At 33.7% G+C, this 21,121-nt stretch overlaps 1 protein-coding gene across 3 annotated transcripts in view; it reads right to left on the reverse strand.

Moving 5' to 3' along the window:
• Positions 1 to 109: 109 nt before the first annotated feature.
• EML1 (EMAP like 1) overlaps positions 110 to 21,121 on the reverse strand; it is a 145,734-nt gene continuing 124,722 nt past the window's right edge. For 2 of the 3 annotated variants that reach the window (XM_081935782.1, XM_081935784.1), the window contains exons 9-22: positions 20,652 to 20,762; positions 19,781 to 19,876; positions 18,953 to 19,087; positions 17,748 to 17,847; positions 16,130 to 16,284; positions 15,135 to 15,260; positions 14,313 to 14,444; positions 11,260 to 11,327; positions 9,066 to 9,154; positions 7,050 to 7,147; positions 6,001 to 6,088; positions 5,737 to 5,832; positions 4,900 to 5,030; positions 110 to 2,816 (exon numbers count right to left, since the gene is read on the reverse strand). In XM_081935782.1, coding sequence (XP_081791908.1) covers positions 2,691 to 2,816; positions 4,900 to 5,030; positions 5,737 to 5,832; positions 6,001 to 6,088; positions 7,050 to 7,147; positions 9,066 to 9,154; positions 11,260 to 11,327; positions 14,313 to 14,444; positions 15,135 to 15,260; positions 16,130 to 16,284; positions 17,748 to 17,847; positions 18,953 to 19,087; positions 19,781 to 19,876; positions 20,652 to 20,762 — 1,551 coding nt within the window. In that variant the 3' untranslated portion in view covers positions 110 to 2,690. The remainder of the gene's footprint in view (positions 2,817 to 4,899; positions 5,031 to 5,736; positions 5,833 to 6,000; positions 6,089 to 7,049; positions 7,148 to 9,065; positions 9,155 to 11,259; positions 11,328 to 14,312; positions 14,445 to 15,134; positions 15,261 to 16,129; positions 16,285 to 17,747; positions 17,848 to 18,952; positions 19,088 to 19,780; positions 19,877 to 20,651; positions 20,763 to 21,121) is intronic. The other variant, XM_081935783.1, reaches the window with a different exon arrangement.

A 21,121-nucleotide genomic window follows, 5' to 3' on the forward strand; every position in this document is an offset into this window, starting at 1 on the left:
ACTATTACACTGATAGTAGAATTTAAAAAACCGTGAGCTTGATCTTTTGAAATCCTAAGTGAAAAACATCCTGACAAGACTTTTGTTTTTATAGTATTAGATTAAAACAAAACAAATACACTATAGTCATTTATAATGTACACCTACAAAGAGTAAGACCCTCCTACAATCCTGAATCAATTTATGGAACCAGAGATAGGAGCTTTCAGGGGTAGAACAGAAATTACTCACAGGTGATAACCAGGGCTTACAGCCTACTAATCTGGATAAATGCATTGTTATAATTTTAATATCCATTGAAAAATGTTTATTTAAAACTATTTGAAAGAGAGGATTATATGAAAAAATGTTTTAAGACAGTTATTTTAACTTCATGTTTTTCAGTATATTTTTCCAATTTTAGAATTGTTCTGATTTTTCTCTAGTTTTGATTTCTAAAGTATTGTTATTTTATCTAGCACTGATTTTGTTAAAAGTTTTACTGAGTTTAGATGTTTTTATATAAATTTTCTGTTATTGTAGCATTCACTGCAATTTATTTCAAGTGCTTAGACACATGATGCAACAATAAATTCTATGAATTTTGTATATAGGAATCCAGCACTAATGGTCAGATTTCATATTCTCTGAATAAAATATAATAATTCAAATACAAAGGCAAAGTTCATGCAGATTCAAAATGCTTTGGAAAGTTATATTCTTGTATAATACATTAAAAGTTTCAATGTCAAATTCAACTCATATTGAAAGGTATAATTTTAATCAAAGCAGTATATTGATGTTTATTGGTGTCCTGAAACTTCAATGTAACATGTTGGAAACGTAATATAGAAGGCTATCAATTTATTAAAACTTCAGCCTCTAAAAACTGGAGCTTAATGTTCCCTTTCCATTTGAGGAAAAAAGCCCTTTATTATTTAGCCTTGTATTTAGCCTGCTTATAATTTGGTTCACTTCAAATATTTAAATAGATTCCCCAATAGAAACAGCAATTTTCAATTAGTTAAACCAGGAGTGTCAAACTCATGGGCCACAGGCTAGATGCATCTCATGCTGGCCACGCCCACCCCCATTTTAGCGAAACTCAATTCGTGAGTTTGACACCCATGGGTTAAACAAAACATGTTACGGGCATATGAGCTATTTTACACTATTACTAGTTTTATTTCATTGCAAAATGCAATATCTTCTTGTACTGTAAGTACCAATCCATGAAAAACTCAAGAGCAAAAAAGGGTAAAATTGTTCATTATTATGCGGGGCATTCCCAAACTTTATTTTGTCAAGTGGTTGCATTATATGATTTGACGTCAGGCAAATCTGCAATTGGGACACAGAGCTCTTGAACTGAACACTGCTTCACTGACACCTCTAAAAACATAGCAAACATATTTGCCCCAGGGGACCAGAATTTTTTTCTTAATGGTTCACATGTTTATTTTCCCATTTCCTCTGCTGGTTTATAGTAAGCTTAAAAAGATCTCTTTATACATGATCTACTGAGTCTTAAAATACAAATATACAATATCCATAAGCAAAAGACAAGTAAAGCTTTGAATGACTCACTATTTCTTAGGAACTTCTAACAGTTTTATACACGTATAAACATTCATGCTGATCAACATACAGAATGATTTCCTCTATCAACCAAACATCTGAGAAGGGATCAGACAAGTTATTATTTGTAAGAAATGTTCATTAATTTTTAATCCTTCAATTTAAGTTGGAGCTGTAATTCCTGCTCCCATATTCAAGTTAAACCTGTGGTAGTCCACATTTAGGGTTACCACATCTGTGCTGTAAAAATCTACATAAGAAGGTTGTTCTTATATTCCCTTCCATTCAGCTAGATAGCAGAAAAAAATATTTCAGCTCCTTGCTGCCATCTGGTGTTCATCCGGATTTCTGCAGCATAGATACAGTACTATAATGTAATACAATGTATAATTATGTATAATTTCAGAGACAATGAAATCAAAGCACAATCCAACAATGTTAATCTTACTGAACTCAATTCTATAGTTGCAAATCAATGAAAATTCTAATCTTCACATTTATTCTTTTAAAGGATTTATAACTCTAGTAGCAAATTGGCCAGAAATGTTGTTTGAACCTTATATTTCATTACAAAGGCAAGCCTATGAAGGTTCCACTGAAATGAACAACACAGAACAGCAGTGTTTAATGGTTGTTCACTTATCTCACCTTGGTCTAAAATTTCTGTCTGCTTTCTTCACTGTTTATTAGAAATAGATGTACCATCATTTATGCTATCATTGATATTCTGACAATGTGGTTAGACAGTACAAAGCTGATAAACAATAAAGCAGCAAAGCAGCCATGTGTAATAGTAGAATAAGCTTTTTGGTGATTATTTCATAATTTTTTTCATTTATATTGCATAAATATTCAAGCCATGACTTCATTTTAAACTTGAATTTCTTCATATAATATACAACAAAGAGATGATAATTGTTTTTTGAAGTGATGCTTAATGAATAACCAAAATAATTATGGTAAGTAGCCAAGGACTTAACTTTCCTGAGGTTTGTAAGAATTTCAAAATTTCAAAATCACAGTGACTAGGCTAGACAGTAACCATACTGTTAAATTTTCAATATACATTTTGTACAGAACTTTGATGCAAGGCCAGTTCTTGTTTGCACATATAGCTTCATGCAAGGATTCTCCTAAATAACTCGCCATTGCATAATGCTAGTATCTTTTCCACCTGTAGAGATGAGATGAGTATCTTCATATAGGAAATCTACATTGGTTACATGACTGCTATGTCCACCATACACATGACTTGGAGCCTGAAAGACATTAATAAAAGGGCACATTCAGTAATACAGTCAGAATTGGTAAAGGCGAAAAACAAAACTTATCAGTTATAGCTAATAATTAAAGGGTAATTTAGAGAGAAATCATGCCATGTTGTTCAGCAGGTGATACCACCTATCTGATTTTGACTCAGCTCAGGAGCTAAGCAAGACCAGACCCTATGGGCAACTAACAGGGAACATCAGGGATGAAAGTTAGACTGGGAAATAAACACACAAGAAGAAGGGAACAAACCACTTTTATAGTCTGGCATTATTTTTGCTTCTATCAGCCATGCCAGGAAGGTACATCACTATGCTTATGGCTAAAATCTACACTTCCTTGATAAATGCACATTGGAGATTTGCTATGGCTACTGCAGCCACAATTTTGGGGGGTGCCTTCACGTCGTTGTTGATTCCTGGCAACTGCTTAGACAAGCCCTGCAGTTCTCTTGGCAAGATTTCAAAAGTGGTTTGTTGTGCCTACTTGCTAGGGTTCAGAAAAAAGAGACTGGCCCAAGGTCACTCAACTATCTTTGGGCCTAACAGGGGACTAGAGCTCAGACTCTCTCTCTTTCTTCTTACCATACCGATGGTATGGTAATGGACCATACCGACTCGCTACCAGGATATTAGTCCAGCATAAAAGGAACATATAGTATACAAATAGATTTTCCCAAAGGTGCTTTTACAAGAGGCAACCAGACTTTCTGAAGACATTTCACTTCTCATCCAAGAAGCTTCTTCAGCTCTGACATTCCCCACCATCCAGACAGAGCTGAAGAAGCTTCTTGGATGAGAAGTGAAACATCTTCAAAGAAAAACCAGAAAATCCGGTTGCTTCTTGAAAAAGCACCTTTGGGATAATGATGACCTGGATGACTGAGAATCTCCATAGACAGACAAATAGATTGTTTTCAAATGCATTTGCTTCTCACTGCTTCTAATGTGGGAACCCCTTCTTTGATTGGCAACCAGATTATGTAACATAATTTGCATTGGTCCCAGAACAATTTGCTTTAAAAAAAAAAAACATTACCTCAGGCCAGGGCATTAAATGTTTAAATCTAAATTTAAACATTTAAATAAGCTTCCCGTTGGAGCAGGGATATTGATTTTGTCTCTAATGTTTCAAACAGTATTCTTATCTACGGCCACTTGTTCACTGATAAGACTAAGAATTAGTAAGCCAATTTACATAGTTGCAAGGCCACAGGAGTTACATTTATCTTTTTTAATAGAGCAATATATTTCCTAGAAGTGAATACTACATCAAAAATAAGAAAATGCACACCATAATATGTAACCTATCAGATTCATTAAGGGATTTTAGGATATATTTTGAAAGCTATAAAAAAGGAAGAAAACCAATTTTATATTTAAATTGGAGGAATGGATATAACATTGATGACCATGGTGGCACAATGATTAGAATGCAGTATTGCAGGCTAACTGCTCACTGCTAGGAGTTCAGTTTCTTTGTTCAAAGTTCAGCTCAAGGTTGACTCAGCCTTCCATCCTTCCAAGATCAGTAAAATGTGGACCCAGATTGTTGGGGGCAATGTGCTGACACTGTAAACTGCTTAGAGGGGGCTATAAAAGCTCTGTGAAGTGGTATATAAGTCTAAGTGCTATTGCTATTTGGTGTAAGTGCATTTCCTACCTTTTTGAGAAGACAGATATCAAATAAGTTATTTCAGGCATGGTTTTGTAATTTATTAAATGAATTGTTCTGCAATTCTTTAGTGAACAGCTTTATATCATTTGATACCATTTTAAAATGCTAATGAGGAAACCTATATAGACCGATATAGGTATGTATTTACTGAATGACTGTGATATAAATTGTTATAGTATTATCTAAATCTGCCTGAAAGTCAAATGAAAGAAACAAATCTAATTATAAATGTAATTTAGTATATCTAATTATTAAAATATTAACTGAAACAATGTTAAATTGAAGTTGGCAGAATACAAAAAAAGATACCTTCTTCAAAATATTCAAATCAAATAGTATGAATGCTTTAATCAGAACAACTTATGCAAATAGTCTCTAATATAGCTAGTGCCTTACCCTAAACTGTGAACATGGATAAGAAAAGAGATGTACTTTGCCAAAGTCATCACCAGTTGATAATAAATTTATTTCATGTGAGCGACAAAGAGCATTTATATCTGTGCCATCTGAACCTTCTGGCCACACACCTAAAACAAGAAATAATCATTTATATATTCAATTTTTTGAAGATCCCACTTCTTGCCAGAACTACAAATCTATCTGCATTATATTTCTGAACTGCTTAAAATATGGCATCAAACAATCCAGATCCCATTTCTTGGCACCTATCAGAATCTGGATCTCCCAGATAAAAACAGAGACTGAAACATGTGCTGAGATATGGCACTGGTTTAAATGAAAAAAATGTTTTGTTAGACAGGTTTAGAAAACATGGACTGTGTAAATATATCATGACTAAACCATGTATTGTTCAATATATGACAATAGCTAATTTAAATTATATAATATACACCAAGGTTTATAAATAATGGTAGCTAGAGTAATAAGATGGTCCAATACAAAGTCATATAATGCTCATTAAGGCTTAGCACGACCAAATATGCTGCTGTGAAAAAAAGAAAAATGGAATTTATGTTGATTACAATGTAACAGTAGTAGTGCTATTAAATTTATCATGTACCCATAACTATGAAGAATACAAGCATGGAATAGAAACAGATATTAATACTATAGCCAGGAACAATCAATTTTAAAAAATCATACTATAAAACTGGAGTCTCAAAATTAAAAGAGCATTAACATGTTATAAGAGTTGAATGAAAAGATATGCCTCCTACATTATAAATACAATAAATTGCCTATAGATAGCAGTACTGAATGTCATATACTTACCGAAAACATGAAATCCTAGAGTACACGTGTAAGTAGCCCATTCTATATTTCTAGTGGTTTCAACACTTACTACTTGCTTACAAGCTGAAGGAACCCCTATTAAGAAGAAAGAATGGGGAATGAAAATAGACGTAACATTAATGATAAAGCTTTAAGACAATAATAACTGAAAATTAAAAGACCAAAGATGATAATCTCTGTAATCGAATCTTGGTACTAAAGAACAAAGTCTGTATTCAAGGCAATATACTATTTGTTACTTACAGTATAGGATTTCATAGTCCCCTGAATTAGACACAAGATACTGAGAGTTAGCAGACCAATCCAAGTGAGTAATGAAACTGGAATGACCCTATGAAGAGATGCATTGTATTAATTCCAACAGCATAACATTATATATAGTTACATCTTGCAACAAACCAGAAGTTGTGGAATGTTTCCAGTAGAGTGACTAAAAAACTAACAACACCTTTTTTTCACTTTGAAATATCAAAAGAACCAAAAGGTACTCACCCTCCTGGGGCAAACCAGATAGGAAACATGGCCAGATGAGTTAATACTATTTGTAAAGCTACATTGACAGAATCTTGCAAGTCTACAAGTATATTTCTCTCTCCCCCACTCGTCTCTTTTACAGTCCAAAATAAAAATAAAAAAGGAAGTATATCTCCCATTCACTATCCAACTATGGACTAAGCTGTTTCTTAACTGACCATTCTCTTGGCAGCATCTTTTTGTCCAGTCTCCCAACATCTTTCTCACAAACCATTATACTTTGACCTTAAAAACTTGTATTTGCCTTGAGTATTTACTTTATAATAATCCTGACTGTATAATTTGAATGGGAAATCAGTTTCAAAATTATTTTAATTATTGGTTCATAAATGCAAAAAATTCTTGACTATTTACTCATTTGTTTTTGAACCCCAAATTATTGTTACTGTCTATCTGGAAGTAATGCAAACAAACAAAAAATGTCAAAAAAACCCTCACTCTATTCAACTCCTCAATCAGTGCAGGATATCACTAACATTCTTATCCTAAAGCCTGAGTAAGAACCATGTTTTTAAGCCTTTTAAAAGGCTAACAAAGTTGGACATGTACACTTTAGGGGAGGGATACTGTTCCCCAGGATAGGCACAATTATAAAGAATATTTGATCTTTTAAATATACACTAATCTTTCAATAGAATTAAATATTTTCAAATATTTTTATTACTCAAATATTTTGTTACTTTCAAGATATTAAATAAATCAATGGGATATTAAATAAATACAAAAATAAGCTTGTATGTAATAAGATTATGACTTACTGAACATTTGCCAATTCTACTGTATTTTCTTCCATTGTCACTAACACTGTATATATAAATGCAATTGTCATGAGAGCCTATTGCCAAGAAGTTGCCATCTGCAAAACAGAAACAATAAAACTGTAACCATACTGATGAAGCAGAATTATTACTTGAGCAAGCACTTTTAAAAGATATCTGGAAGAGAGATCACATATAATAAGGCACTAGCAAAAGATCCCTTTTTCCTACATGAATGTTTCCATGTTTCAGCTTAAATCTGAGGCCTTATTTCAGGGAATGAAGACATCTAAGTTTATCAGTGGATATAAATCATTTCAATGACATTTTCTTTATTATTGTAAAGCACCCTAACGATGCCTGCTTCATAATAAGCCACCCGATATTGTAATACAAAAAGCTGTGATTTATTAACAGCTTCATTAGGCATTCTTCATTAGGCATTTCTTATTCGCAGCCATCTTTTTTGCTTTCTTTATCTGCTTCTGAACTTTGCCCGTGTTCCTGTCCTCCCTTCAGTCTGTGTCATAAATCACGTTATCCAATAGTTTCATTCATCTCAACCCAGCTACAGTAATCTGAGATCCTGCTCCGCCGACTCTCTGCATGGAATGTCAACACAGAGAGTTGACAGTTATATTCTCTCCTTCAAGATTTACAAAGGTTTTTAGACTTGTGGGGTATGGTGTCGAGCTGTGATGATTTCTTTTTAAAAACATATTCTTAGCTGATTTTTTAATCATAGGATTTGTTTAATTTTATTATTCATATTTTGTTTTGTACAAGGAATTGTATTATAGATACTGCCCTTGAGGGACCCACCATAATACAATTTGAGGTATTGATAATTATCATACTAGGATTATAATATAATAATAGCATATATTTCACCAAGAGCTTTTATTCAAGCTTAGAAAATTTAAGACCTGCTTAGCTGCCTGAGGGGCAATCTGTATTTTTGCTATTATGATATTTATTAATAAGATTTTTATATTGAATATTTTTTGTTTCTATTTATTCTTATTTATTCTGGTTTGCTGCCCATAGTCACCATTGGTGAGCTGGACAGCTATATACAATTAATTAATTGGTTACTTATATTTCATTCAGATCAATGAATGAAAACTGCAACACTTGGTGGTTTGGATCATAAGGGATGAATGCACAAGTCAACTGCGCTGAGTCAACATAAAAAGTAAGCTTTTAGCATGGGCCACCAGTGACAAATGGGCAAAAGACATAGCCATAGCAGCAATTGGATACTGAGGTATCTGGTTTCCAAAAGTGATTAGGATATGCCCTGGCAAGCTTCTCGTTACTACAAGGAAATTGCACCTTTGTGGTTGAATTCTATTATATTTGCTTATTTATTTAGATAATTTATATAGCTGCCCACTCACTTTCAGTGATTCTAGGTGAAAAATATAAACCCAATATACAAAGAGTAAAAACAATAACCCCCCCCCCACCTCTCCTGGCGACAACAAGCAATCAAACAAGGCACTCTGGGCTCCATCCCACTCTAGGTTCTGCAATAAGCCTGTGGCTTATAAAAAACCATATTTTATGTCACTTCAAGCTACCCAGTTCTATCTCCAGAGAATTCTAGCATAAAGTTCATCTTAGGTTAGGACAAACCTGATGCATATGGATTTTTGATACAACACTTGATTATTCTACTATTTTCAAAGGGATTCTAGTAACATGGTACAAGAGCTTAATCGAGACACCACACTTAAATCAAAAGAAGTCATGGTAGCTTCATTATACCAAAATGAAATTATACAAATTTGTAATTGATGAAAAAAATAAGAAATGTCTGTTTCAATTGAAATGGTATTCTGATTAAACAAATCAAAATATATTCACTATTAACTTTTTTATATTTCCAGAGATTCTGAGCAGCAGAAACAAGAATGGCAAAACTGTTATTTATGGAGATTAATAACTATGTTCTGAAAATTCTTTTTTGATTAACCAACTGATTAAATGATGCCAAATTAAACAACTCCAAACCTGGTGAGTAACGCATTGTGGACAGCTGTTCATTTCCATCTGTATGTACAGTGACTAAATCCTTTGTTTCAGTATCAAACACAAACCACCTGTTAATAAAAACATTAAGAGGAAAAGTTGTTTCATAGGAAAGCTGCTGAATCAGATCAAAAATAGCAGTTCAACCTCTATAACTTTGTATTCTCCGTATAAAAAGTTCCTGTTGGTTTACATGAAATGTAAGTATTACTCTAAATATTAAAGGATGACAGATATAATTTTTAGCATAAAAACTAAATTAAGTAAAAGTTCTAAATAAATAAACTGAAAAAGGGAAGAGCTCTATTTCAACCCCAGAGACTATTTATTTTGTGATATGGATCAAATTAGTTTTTAATGCTAAAGTATCCATGGCTTAAACTACAAAAAGTAGCCCAATAGTACGGAATAGTCTATACACATCATGAGCCTAAACAACATATTGTATATTTTTATACATCGTTATGAACATCCTGAGTTGAACACAGGATGCAGCTAACAACCAAAGAGTCTGTTTCAAACAGGGTAACTTGGGTCCCTCTAGGAAGCATCACTCACTGTCCATGCTGTGGAATCCTGGAATATCTATACATCTGAAGGATGTCCCATATAAAAAGCCAATTACGAAGGCTCTATTATGGGACTGGGACAAACAATTCAAAAAACTTATCCTCAGCAGTCAAATAACAAAACTGAGCAGACCCTAGTACAGGTAATCCTCAACTTACAACAGTTCGCTTACTGACCATTCAAAGTTACGACGACACTAAAAAACCTGACATGACCATTTTTCACACTTATGATCCTTGCAGCATCCCCATGGTCATGTGATTTACATTCAGATGCTTGGCAACTGACTCACATTTATGAAAGTTGCAGTGTCCCGGGGTCACTCTTTGGCAACCTTCTGCCAAGCAAAGTAATTGGGGAAACCAGATTCACTTAACAATCAGGTTACTAATTTAACAACTGCAGCGATTCACTTAACAAATGTGGCCCTAGATCAGAGGTCTCCAACCCCTGGGCCATGGCTTGGCATTGGTCCACGGCCTGTTAGGCAGTGGGCCATCACCTGAAGGTAAATGGTGGGCGAGTGAGCAAAACTGAAACCACCACCCCCTCAGATCTGTGGAAAAATTGTTGTTCTATGAAACTGGTCCTGGTGCCAAAATGGCTGGGGACCACTGACCATAAGATCATTTTGCTAATGAAAAACTGCCCAAACTAGGTATAATCAACCTCGTATGATATTCGTATACTGATAGGATTCAACGTTGAGTCACATACCAAACAGCTCTAAAAAGATTCTTTGAGTTGGGTTTAACTTGGTTAAATGAAATGTCTTTGCTATGAATAGATCATAAAGGAATTCATTGCATCAAGTCTGCTTTTGTAGTTGCACAATTTTTGCCATCTTTTGTTCTACTTTACCACCATATTGCTTTTTATGTTTTATTTGTGAACTGCCTAGGCTAGGTGGGAGTTTGGCTGGTATACAAATATCTTGTATTCCTAGGCTTTGAACATGAGATCAAATGTTATTTCAGAATGTCGAATACTTAAAATCTGAAATATCAACAATTCAGGATGATGACATGCAAAAAATGATTACCATTAATTACTATTGCAATCATCATCATTCTTCCTTCCCTGTCTTAACTCATATACAATGGTCAAACTTTATATGAGTCTGGATCAAATTTAACTGAAAATAACATATGACAGTCAGGATATAACCTCACTTTTACTTTGTGTCCTCAATTTATAACAATTGGGAGCAGCATTTCTGTTGCAGGTGATTGTTAAGTGAGCTGTGTTTGATTTTACAACCTTTTTTTGCCATGGATGTTAGCAAATTATCACAGTGAATTATGTGCTCATTCATTGAATCCAGCTCCCCACACTGCCTTTGTCAGAAGCCAGCTGGGGAAGTTGCAAATGGTAATCATGTGACCCCAGGACACTGCAACTGTTACAAATACATCATACTCGATTTTAAATCATGTGACTGTGGGGATGCTGGGACAGTCAGAAATAAAAGGAACAGCTATAAGTCACTATTTTCAGTGCTGCTGGAATTTTCAACAGTCACTGAACAAATGGCTGTAGATTGAAGACTACCTGCATTTAATGCCTATGAAAACCCATTATCTGAGGCAACATATTTAAGACTTACCTTCCAGTGAGTGTTCCTACTGCAACTACAGACCCTGAAGGATGAAAATCAGAAGACTGTGCTGCATCCTACAATGTTCCAAAAGAATTAAATTTGTTCAATTATAGCCATTCAAACATTTATATATAAAGCAAATTGTTACAAAACACAGTTTATGTGCTCTTATTCTTGTTTTAAATAATTCTTCTCAAGTGTTAACAACTCAGTTTACTTGGCATGTCACCTGGGAAAGGATAAAGGAATACAACCTGAGTCAGACTGGAAATGGATTATTCCATATATTCCAGAAAGAAGTGCCTCAAAGCCATAAAAATAATTTTGTGATATGAAGTTTGAAGCATAATTTAAATATTCATATTGAACTGTGGCATTGAAAATAAGATTATCCTGATACGGCATACTCTCAGAGAAGGCTATGTAATAAATTTTATTCAATAATATGAATAAAGTTCCTAAGACATTAAGTCATTAATACGCAAGGACTTGACTAATAATGTGAAATCATTTTTGTTGAATGTGAAACTTCTGAAAGGTATTTATATAACAGAATTATGCATTATTATTATTTTTAAAAAATGATATTAAGATCAATATACTAAAATGAAGATTAAATGATGCTAGGATTCCAGAACTGAATATTTGTATTGAGAACTTTCCAAAATCAAATAAACCCTTGAGCTAACTTGGAAGAGAAAATTGGAGCCATATAGGATGCTGTTCCTACTCTGTTCCAGTCCTGGAAGCTGTTAAAGGGGCTGGAAGAGGGCATATAGGCTCCAGCTAAATCCTGGCAAGAACTGAATTTGGGTTTTAGGGCTTTCTGGATCTTGGGCTTTACCATCTTTGGTGCTGCACCAAACAGACTCTGTGAAATCTAAGTGTCTTCCTGGACTCAACTCCTGTTTAAAGAATAGGTGGCAGTAAGAACTAGGAGGTTACACAGCTTCATATTGTGCACCAGTTGTGCCTATTCCTGAATCAAGCAGCTCAATGTTACTCATACCCTGGTCATCTACTGTCACCCTTATGAGGTAAACCAAAATGACAAAATGACATTCAAGCCAGAAACACTTTACCCTATAACTAATGTAACATGAAAATAATTCCAGGAATGAAGTAGAAAATATAAGGCATTGCTTGGATCTTCTTGGAAAAAATAAGTTTAATGCATTTTAATTTATTTTGCCTGAATTTCTGCCCATTGTTATAACAAGAAGTTTGCCAAATAAAGTAACCCAATGAAACTATACAAAAAAGAATGAAGAAATAACTGTAGATTGTGTTACATCCAATAAAATAAAAAAATAAAATAAAACAATAAAACAAAACAAAGCATAAAATAAAATAAAATAAATATATTTATTTGGGGCCCTAGTTAGACTTCATAGGCTTATAACTAAATTCATATGGTTTTGCTCTATATTGACTTTGGGCTGTATCTCACACTAATGGAGAATATTGGGGGGGGGGGGGCGAGGCATTTGTTTTTATATTGGATTTTTGTCTTTATAAACCACCTGGAGTTACTAAGAGTGAATTGGGGTGCCTTATAAGTAAACAAATAAATACCACAAATACATTTTATTTTATGCAAATAAAGTAACAGTCATTTTTATGTTTCCAAAACATACTCATGACATTCCCCCTATTTCAAGTGCTTAGGTTGCCATGACAGTAGCATCCACACAAAAGAGAGCTATTATCAGATGCAGGAAAATCCACAATTTAGCTAAGTAGAAAAAAAACCCTCAAAAAATGAGCATACATAAGTAATCCAGATAGACTATTAATCACCATGGTGGCACTAGTTAGCAGCCTGACTAGACTGGTCAACATGGAAATACTGTGTTCTGCTTCTTTCTTTCTTTCTTTTTAATGTATATAAATTCACCATAGGCACCAGGCTAGAAAGCAAGAGACTGTGACTAAGTCTTAGCTATGAAAGTCAGCTGGTGACTTTGGACCAGTCATTCTTCTCAGCCCAACCCACCTCACAGGGTTCTTGTTCTTGGGAAAATAAGTGAAGGAAAGTATGTTGGATGTGTTCGCCACCTTGAATTACTTATAAAAATAATAAATGCAGGATACAAATAAATAAATAAATCTACCAATGATCACAGTTACCTAATTATTAGTTAAGCACTAAACTATGAATACTTAACAGTTTTTTTTCAGCATTCAGAATAAAATAAACTGAGATACGTTAAACATGATTTTTACAATTAGCTGACTTGTCTCAGAAGTGAACACTCAGGAAGTATATGAAGTTTGGATGCCTGCCTGTACAGTATTGCTGTGGATGATATTTCAAATGTTAAGAGTCTTTTAAGTTGAAGCATGCCATTCTTGAAATTAAAAACTTGTCATGTCATGAAATCCTCAGCATGTTACATGACAGTTGTCCATAAAGTGTTGGCCTTATGCTCTACAAGGATATCTGACAGACTATCCAAATTGATTGGAAAGTCATTATTATATGGAAAAATTGAATGAAGCATTTCTGTCAAATCTTTCTAACTGTGAACAGAGTGAGAGTGCACCACAATGCAAGATTTGTCAATTCTCCTTGCTAAAGTCTCTAGTGGAGAGAAATGCGGAGAGGGGATTCTTCTCTCATTCAGACAGCGAATACCTGGAAAACTTTCTGTATTATATGATGAAAAAGGGCTTAATTTGTCACAAGCAGCATGAAATGAATTGTATGAATAGGAAGCTTTGATATTATGTGAGTGAATCAGGTGTCTGAATGGGAATGTATAGGATTTGAATGAAAATGATTCTAGAGGTGAATGCATGAGTTGGTAGATATATAATGTATATTGAGATGAATTAACATTGTATTGAGATGAATGTCATATGAATATCCAAGAAAGGACACAGTGAAATACATAATAGCAACATTCTTGCCTACTTTGAGTAGTGATTCTCCCTTGATTTGCTTGTCCAAATGAATACAGCTTATAGTTTTAAAAATATTCCCAATACCTCACATAATAATTTGTTATAAAGGCAAAATTATACTTTAACTCCACCTCCTTTTTTTTTTAAAGTACCTCTATAGTTTTGTTCCAGATTGGACGATGACTGATCGCATCCCAGAGCATAATGTGTTTGTCTTGTCCACATGTAAAAAACTGAGGTTTGGTGGGATGAGCTGCTAGTCCCCAAAGTTCATCAGTATGACCCTGAATGAACACAGAAACATTTCTTTGGAAGATGAACAATAGTTTGCATAACATCATTAAGCCAGAAATCCTATCAAAACATTACATGAATAAGGTATTTGATGGTGCATATTATGTTTAATTTCACTTGGTTTTACACACATATGCAAGCTAGTATACAATCCAGGCACAAACCACTTAGATTATATCTCGGCCAGGTTACATTTGAAATCAACATTTAAATATAATGCTAATTTAGCCATGCATAATTAGTCTACTTGTTTGGGTAAAAAGAAATAATCCTGGCCTATCTATATGCAGTAATCTATAATTTCAAGGTTCAAATATCATGCTAATTTATTTATGCATAATTAATTTACTGCTTTGTATAAAGGAAGGCTTAGGCCTTCTGTGTTTAGTAATCCAGGATTATTGTCTTTAAATGAAGTGCAGATAATTCCACATCTGGTCCTTTTATTGGTAATACTAGAGAAAAACAGCTTTAAAAATCTATTCTGTTCCCTGTCTGTAAAACTGTAAATTGGGGTTATATTGACTTTTTACAAAATTGCTACGTATTTAGCAAGTTCTTATCTCATCTGCAATGTTCAGGTTTATTATGCAGCATTTTTCTTAAAAATAATAAATTTAATATTACATGTTTTGAAAACATGGGTCTTAGGAGAAGATTATGGTAAAAATAATAACTACCTGGGTAATGGGAGAAAAGTCTCCTGACAAAGAACCTTGGAGCACAAAGTTTCGAGTGGTTCCTATTAAAACAATGTCACCTTTCCCTTCTGCTATTGTTCTTATAGGACCAAACTGCTCCAGAATCTGTTTTAGAAAAAAATGAAATAGTTAAATTGACTGTATATATAATTATTTTTCAAGTATACAAACCTATTATGCTTATATAAAGATATGAATGAGATGGGTAAGATACTAGTTGAGCTGAATCAGTTACTTCTTTTGGGAAGCAAGACAGAAGTAACTTTTGTTAGAAGAAGCAAAACACAATGAAGTTGAGAGCATTTTTTTAGTTTGAATCAAAGCCTTTTTAAGGGTGCCATAAGCACGGCTGAGGACCCCTTCTATTCTTCCCTAAGAAATAAAATTTACACAGAGGAAAAGATGAGAGATTAATAGCCACTCTCAGTCACAAATCCAAAGTAGTTACGACCAAATGTAATAAATGCATAATTTTTACATTTTCAAAAAAAAAAAAAAAACCCATCTGTTTGTCCAGACTGCATTTTATTCACCAGCTTCCAAGATCTATACAGGGAGTTGATGAGTGGTCCATGGGTCTATGGAACTATGATAAGCATTCCTCCACAAATAAAGAAGATAATTGTTTAGAAAATATAGTCTCTTAATTCAATAATTCAAGGGTGCAACGGCAAAATAGGTACTTATATCTTTGGATACAAAGTGCCATTAAAAATACAGCATATTTCAAAGGACAGGAATATGTAGGGCAAATTTGTAGGATAAGCATCAAAAGATATGACTTCTTCAAAACAGGTGAGTTATGGGATTTATCAAAAGTTACCAATATCTGTACTTCTAGTACAGATATTGGTAATGAAAATCACACTAATATTTTTAGAAGAAATAAGGAAAAGTGCCTCAAGTGGAAAAACGATGAACATACTTTAAAACAAAAATATTATCAGCAAAGTTTTAAAGCCTGAAGTTATTACCTCAGTTTTGTGAATTTTCTGATAATTCCCATTCCAAGATATCAACTTTCTGTCCTTTCCACCTCCAGACACAAGGGTGCCATCTCGTAACATACAAAGGGCAAATATACCCCCTTCATGAGCTCCTTGAATTGCAGTGCTTATTCTGTTGGTACCTGGAAAGAAGAAGACAGAAGCTTACTAAAAATAATGTTTTATTGGTTTATTCATTTAGCTTTTCCTTTGCTAAAGGAAATACAGTGCGGTAGCCACTATAATTTCTCTCTAGTCAGGAACTTTAAAGAAATGTTAAAGTTTTGAGAAGAAAAAACAATTGTCAGCAGGGTTAGGTTTCTAACATCCTAGATCTCCTCTTAGGGCTTTCTTTAAAAAACAGATTTTTATGACTTGTATGAAACAAAACAGGGTTGGGGCAAGTCTAATTTCAAATAATAGGCTTTTTCAAACAAATGGAATGCAATAGAAAAGGCTCAACTGTTTGTTCCTTGCACTTAAGACTCCCTAAAGGAGTGGGCCTTGAGTGGCTATCCTGTTTAATAGCAATAGCACTTAGATTTATATACCACTCCATAATGCTTTACAGCATTCACTGAGTGGCTTACAAATGTCAGCATATTGCCCCAACAATCCGATTTTATCGATTTTGGAAGGCTGCATCAAGCTAGAGCCTCTCAGGATCAAATTCCTGGCTGTGGGCAGAGTTTGGCTGCAATAATGCAGCCTAACCACTGTGCCAGTTCAATCTCTTACAACTCATTTACAAACTTCCCAGCATCCCCCATTTATGTGATCGCCATTGCAGGCAGTATGTATATTTGTCTTGTTCCAGACATGCAGTTGTGTCCCCCCCCCCCCCAATTGTGGAGATGAAAGATTGGAGAAACTGATTGCAAGAAAGTAAGCTGTTTGCTCTAATTAATACATACTGAAAACAATGAAATTGTGCTGGCCACAAGCACACTATAGAAACAGCTTAGTAGTGCAATTGCATCAGCAAAGACATTGGAAACAAAAGAGATTTCAAAAGAACACTTTATTTTGAAATCTCTTTGTTTCCAATGTCTTTGCTGGTGCAATTGCACTGCTTTGGACATGTAGAAAGCAAAGAGTCTCATCTCAGGAAATCTCTTTCTCTTCAATTTCTCTCCGGCGGGGAGGGTCATGTGAAAGAAAAAATGCCTATAGAAATTGGTCAATTCCAACCACCATAACCCTTTTGCAAAGCAAAGAGATTGGAGAGAAAGAGATTTCACGAGTTATTTGTCCTTTTACACATTAAGAACAATGCTATCGTGCCAGCAACCTAGGACTAGAAGTTGTAGATGCACTATGAAAATATTGAAATATTTTCCTCTGGTCTACAGAAAATGGGGTGGGTGGGTTGTTTTTTTTAAATAAACCAAGCAATTTATGTAGGTAATCTATACTTTCTTTCCATAATATAATATAAGCCTAATATAATCCTATCTAGTATTTTGAAAAACAACATTTTGCATAAAAAATAGGATTAAAATATGTCTCAAAGATCATCCCCCAAAGTCTTACCTTCTATTTTGTGTGCATGTCTAAAGAGATTTCTAAAGTTATTTATTATCATGCAAGTTCATTCTTTTCTTACCCTTTCCCCATATTAAGATATTTCCACTTGAATCTCCTGTGATTGTATCACCATTTTCAGAAAATGTCACACACAAGACAAACTTTGGCTTTTCTTGTTTCTACATGATAAAATAGAATATGAATGAGCAATATACTTTTATTATATATTTCATATATTCTGTTCAGTTATCAATGTATTAACAATTTTTAAAAAACACTGCTTTCCTCCATAATGAAGAAATATAAATAAATACAGTAATCTTTCAAAGAATAATGCGTGTTCATTGTTTACTATTGTATTGTATTGTTTAAAAGTGAGAAAGTTGTATTACAATCTTAATGTAGTAGAACAACTGTATAAGTATAGGCATACATGATATGAATAGCCTATATTGTATATATGCTTTCTCTTCCTTGGTCTTGACTTGCTGCTTCTAGAAAGCAATATAGTATCAACAGCCACTGTCTATCAGCTAAGATGCTTAAAAGATAATTGGTGATATAAATTTGACAAAAAAGTGAATGAACAAGTGTGATAAAACCAAAACATCTCTTTAGTAGATGATGTGAAATATTAGCTCAGGAAAATGGCAAGGAAATAGAGAGAGAAAGAGAGAACCTCCACTTTAAGATTTATCAAGCAAAAGAGAAAAGAAATAATAAAAGAAATAGTACGACAATGTGCATAATGGGATTCTATTAAGCACAGAAAGATTACTAAAATAAGAAAGTGATCAATAGTGAAAAAGCAATATCTTAATAGTGCAATCATCAAATAGCCATGTTTTAAATAATATAATAATTTAAACTGTTTTAAATTATTCTGAATTAGGTAGGTAACTCAAGTTTTGAGTTTTAATTATTCTTAACTACGTAGGTAACAAAAATAAAACAGACTTCACTTAATCATGATTAAGTGGATAGTTAATACGTAATACTTTAAAATAATTAAATTACTGATTTCATGGTTTCTAATGAGAAATATCATTTTGCTGGGATTTTAAAAAGAAAAAATAAATAAAAACATACAGTAAGATGAAGGTTACTAGGGAATAGTTCAGGATACAAAAGAAATAAAGAAATGAATTTGTCGGTTTACGACTTCATGTTTCTAAAGAAACAGCACGACAGCAGAGCAAAACTGGGAGATAGAATATTAACATTCCTCTAATAATCCTCTGGCTGCAAGGGGAAAAAATAAACAAGAACATAAAACATTTGTACCTCAAATAATCCCTGCTTTTTGATAAGAGAATTCCCTTCAATTGTCCAAAAATAAAGATGAGATTTTCCACATGTAACTATTATGTTAGTATCTGTAGGGTGAAAATCAGCGGCAAATACTGCTTCATTAGAGCACTAGAAGAAGAAGAAAATACTTTAAATTTGCAAACAAAAGTAATAATTTTAATATTAAGTTATAAGAACTTGTTTGATACCATATTAGTGCACTGTAACTTTCGTATTTAAATTAAAACAAATAAACACAAAATACTTCATGTAAAGGTTTGGAATATGTGTCATGTCTTAAAAGAACATAACTTTTACGTATGCAGTCTTCTTACATGTACAAATGAGTAAGGATTGTTTAAAGATTTATAATGATGTTTCATACATGAATCTTGTTATTGTATTGTTGCAAGTGTGGGTTTTACACCAAAAAAGATAAATCTACACTTTATATATTTATAAGATAAATGTGCACCTTATACAGACCTGGAAGGTCCTGGCACAGTTTAGAAATGAGAGCTATGAATAGTGCTGATTTCTTCATTTCTATTTTATCCATACAGAACAAGTTTGTTATGATTTCTTCCACTAATAAGTAAACCTTATTACAGATGTACAGAAGAGGCAGGATATTTTCTCCCATAGCATTCATTTATAATGGATACATTTAAACAGGAAAACAATTTAATAGGAGGACAGGTGGTCACATCAACACCAACAAGATGTTGGAATGAAGGTGAAATATTATGGATATTTTTTTTTACCACACACACAAACACAAATTCCTTCTGGTCTCAAGTACAACACACAAAAGCAAAATACCTTGACCTCTGCAACTTTTTCTTCCCTCTGCCAGTCCCATACTGAAAGCACATGGTCATTGGAGTCATCCATTGAGCACAGGTTACTGCCTCCATTCTGAAATAAAGTATGAAGTACTCCATCATCCCTCAGTTGTTTGCTATTTCAAAACCAAACAGTCATCTTCCAGTTACAGTTTTGCACTTAGGATATTATGAATACTTTGTCTGAAAAAATGGTGCATCTTGAGAATGCTGAGATCAAATAGCTTCAACAACAATGTATTTGAATGTGAAACCCAAACTGTGTGACTTCTAAAACAAATGAAATAATCTGACTCTCTTTCTGCATTCAGTTAATTCCACAGCTTGTCTTCTAGTTGAGCAGTTGAGTTTTTCTACTGAGAAAAACACAATGGAATAAGGGACAGAGAGGCTTGTTTTCTTCATCTAAATGTTTCTCATATCCCAAAATAAAAGTAAAGAAATGGGAAAAATATACAGATAGTTATTTAGGGATATTATGTAACAACATTTATACCTATAAATATGTTTGAAAACTATGTTCTTGCACTTAAAACTTCCTTAATTAAGTAAAGATTTCAATCAAGCAAAACTAATTCATATTGTTCAGATAGACTCTCTAGAAACAAATAAAATCTATACAACCCACATTTAAGTCAAGTTACCCAAGAATGCATTTTGTTAAAAAATAAGAATTTCCAGCAGTCTTAACATAGTCCAGTTGCCTTTTGAAAAAGCACCTTTGAGACAACTATGATCTGGATGACTGAGAATCTCCATAGACATCCAGCAGTCTTAATTTAGAAAAACTTATAATTGGCCCTGAAAAGCTTACAAAGCACATTAAATATACATTAAATATTACTCACTGATTTAGAAAATGCAATGCATGTAACAGCTCGATCGAAGAATCCCATGCCAATTACATGTAGTGTATTCAAAGTAACGGAATCCCAAATGCGGACATGGGGCAGCAATTGCTGTGAAAATGAGCAAACAAAAATAGATGCTTTAAGGGCAGAGTTCAGAACATAAACAATTCTCAACATCCTGGATGGAAGGAACAACATTTTCAGTTTGCAGAAACACAGGTAAGAAAATAAGAGGTTCTATTTTCTATGGTCAAATTATTACAGCAATTTGTTACTTGAATATTTTAACAACAGCCATTATTCTGTTTGAAGTCATCAGCTCAGCTCAAGGCAAATAACAGGCACTTTGAACAACAGTCCACTCTATGCTCTATGTATCTATGAAGGTACAATAATTAACTATGGGCATAATGCTGCTAAAAGGTTTAGGATACCTGCCCATGTAGAACTGCACTGATCTGGCATTG

This window comes from Natrix helvetica (genome assembly GCF_964273705.1).
Source record: "Natrix helvetica genome assembly, chromosome: 1".
NCBI classification, from domain to species: Eukaryota; Metazoa; Chordata; class Lepidosauria; order Squamata; family Natricidae; genus Natrix; species Natrix helvetica.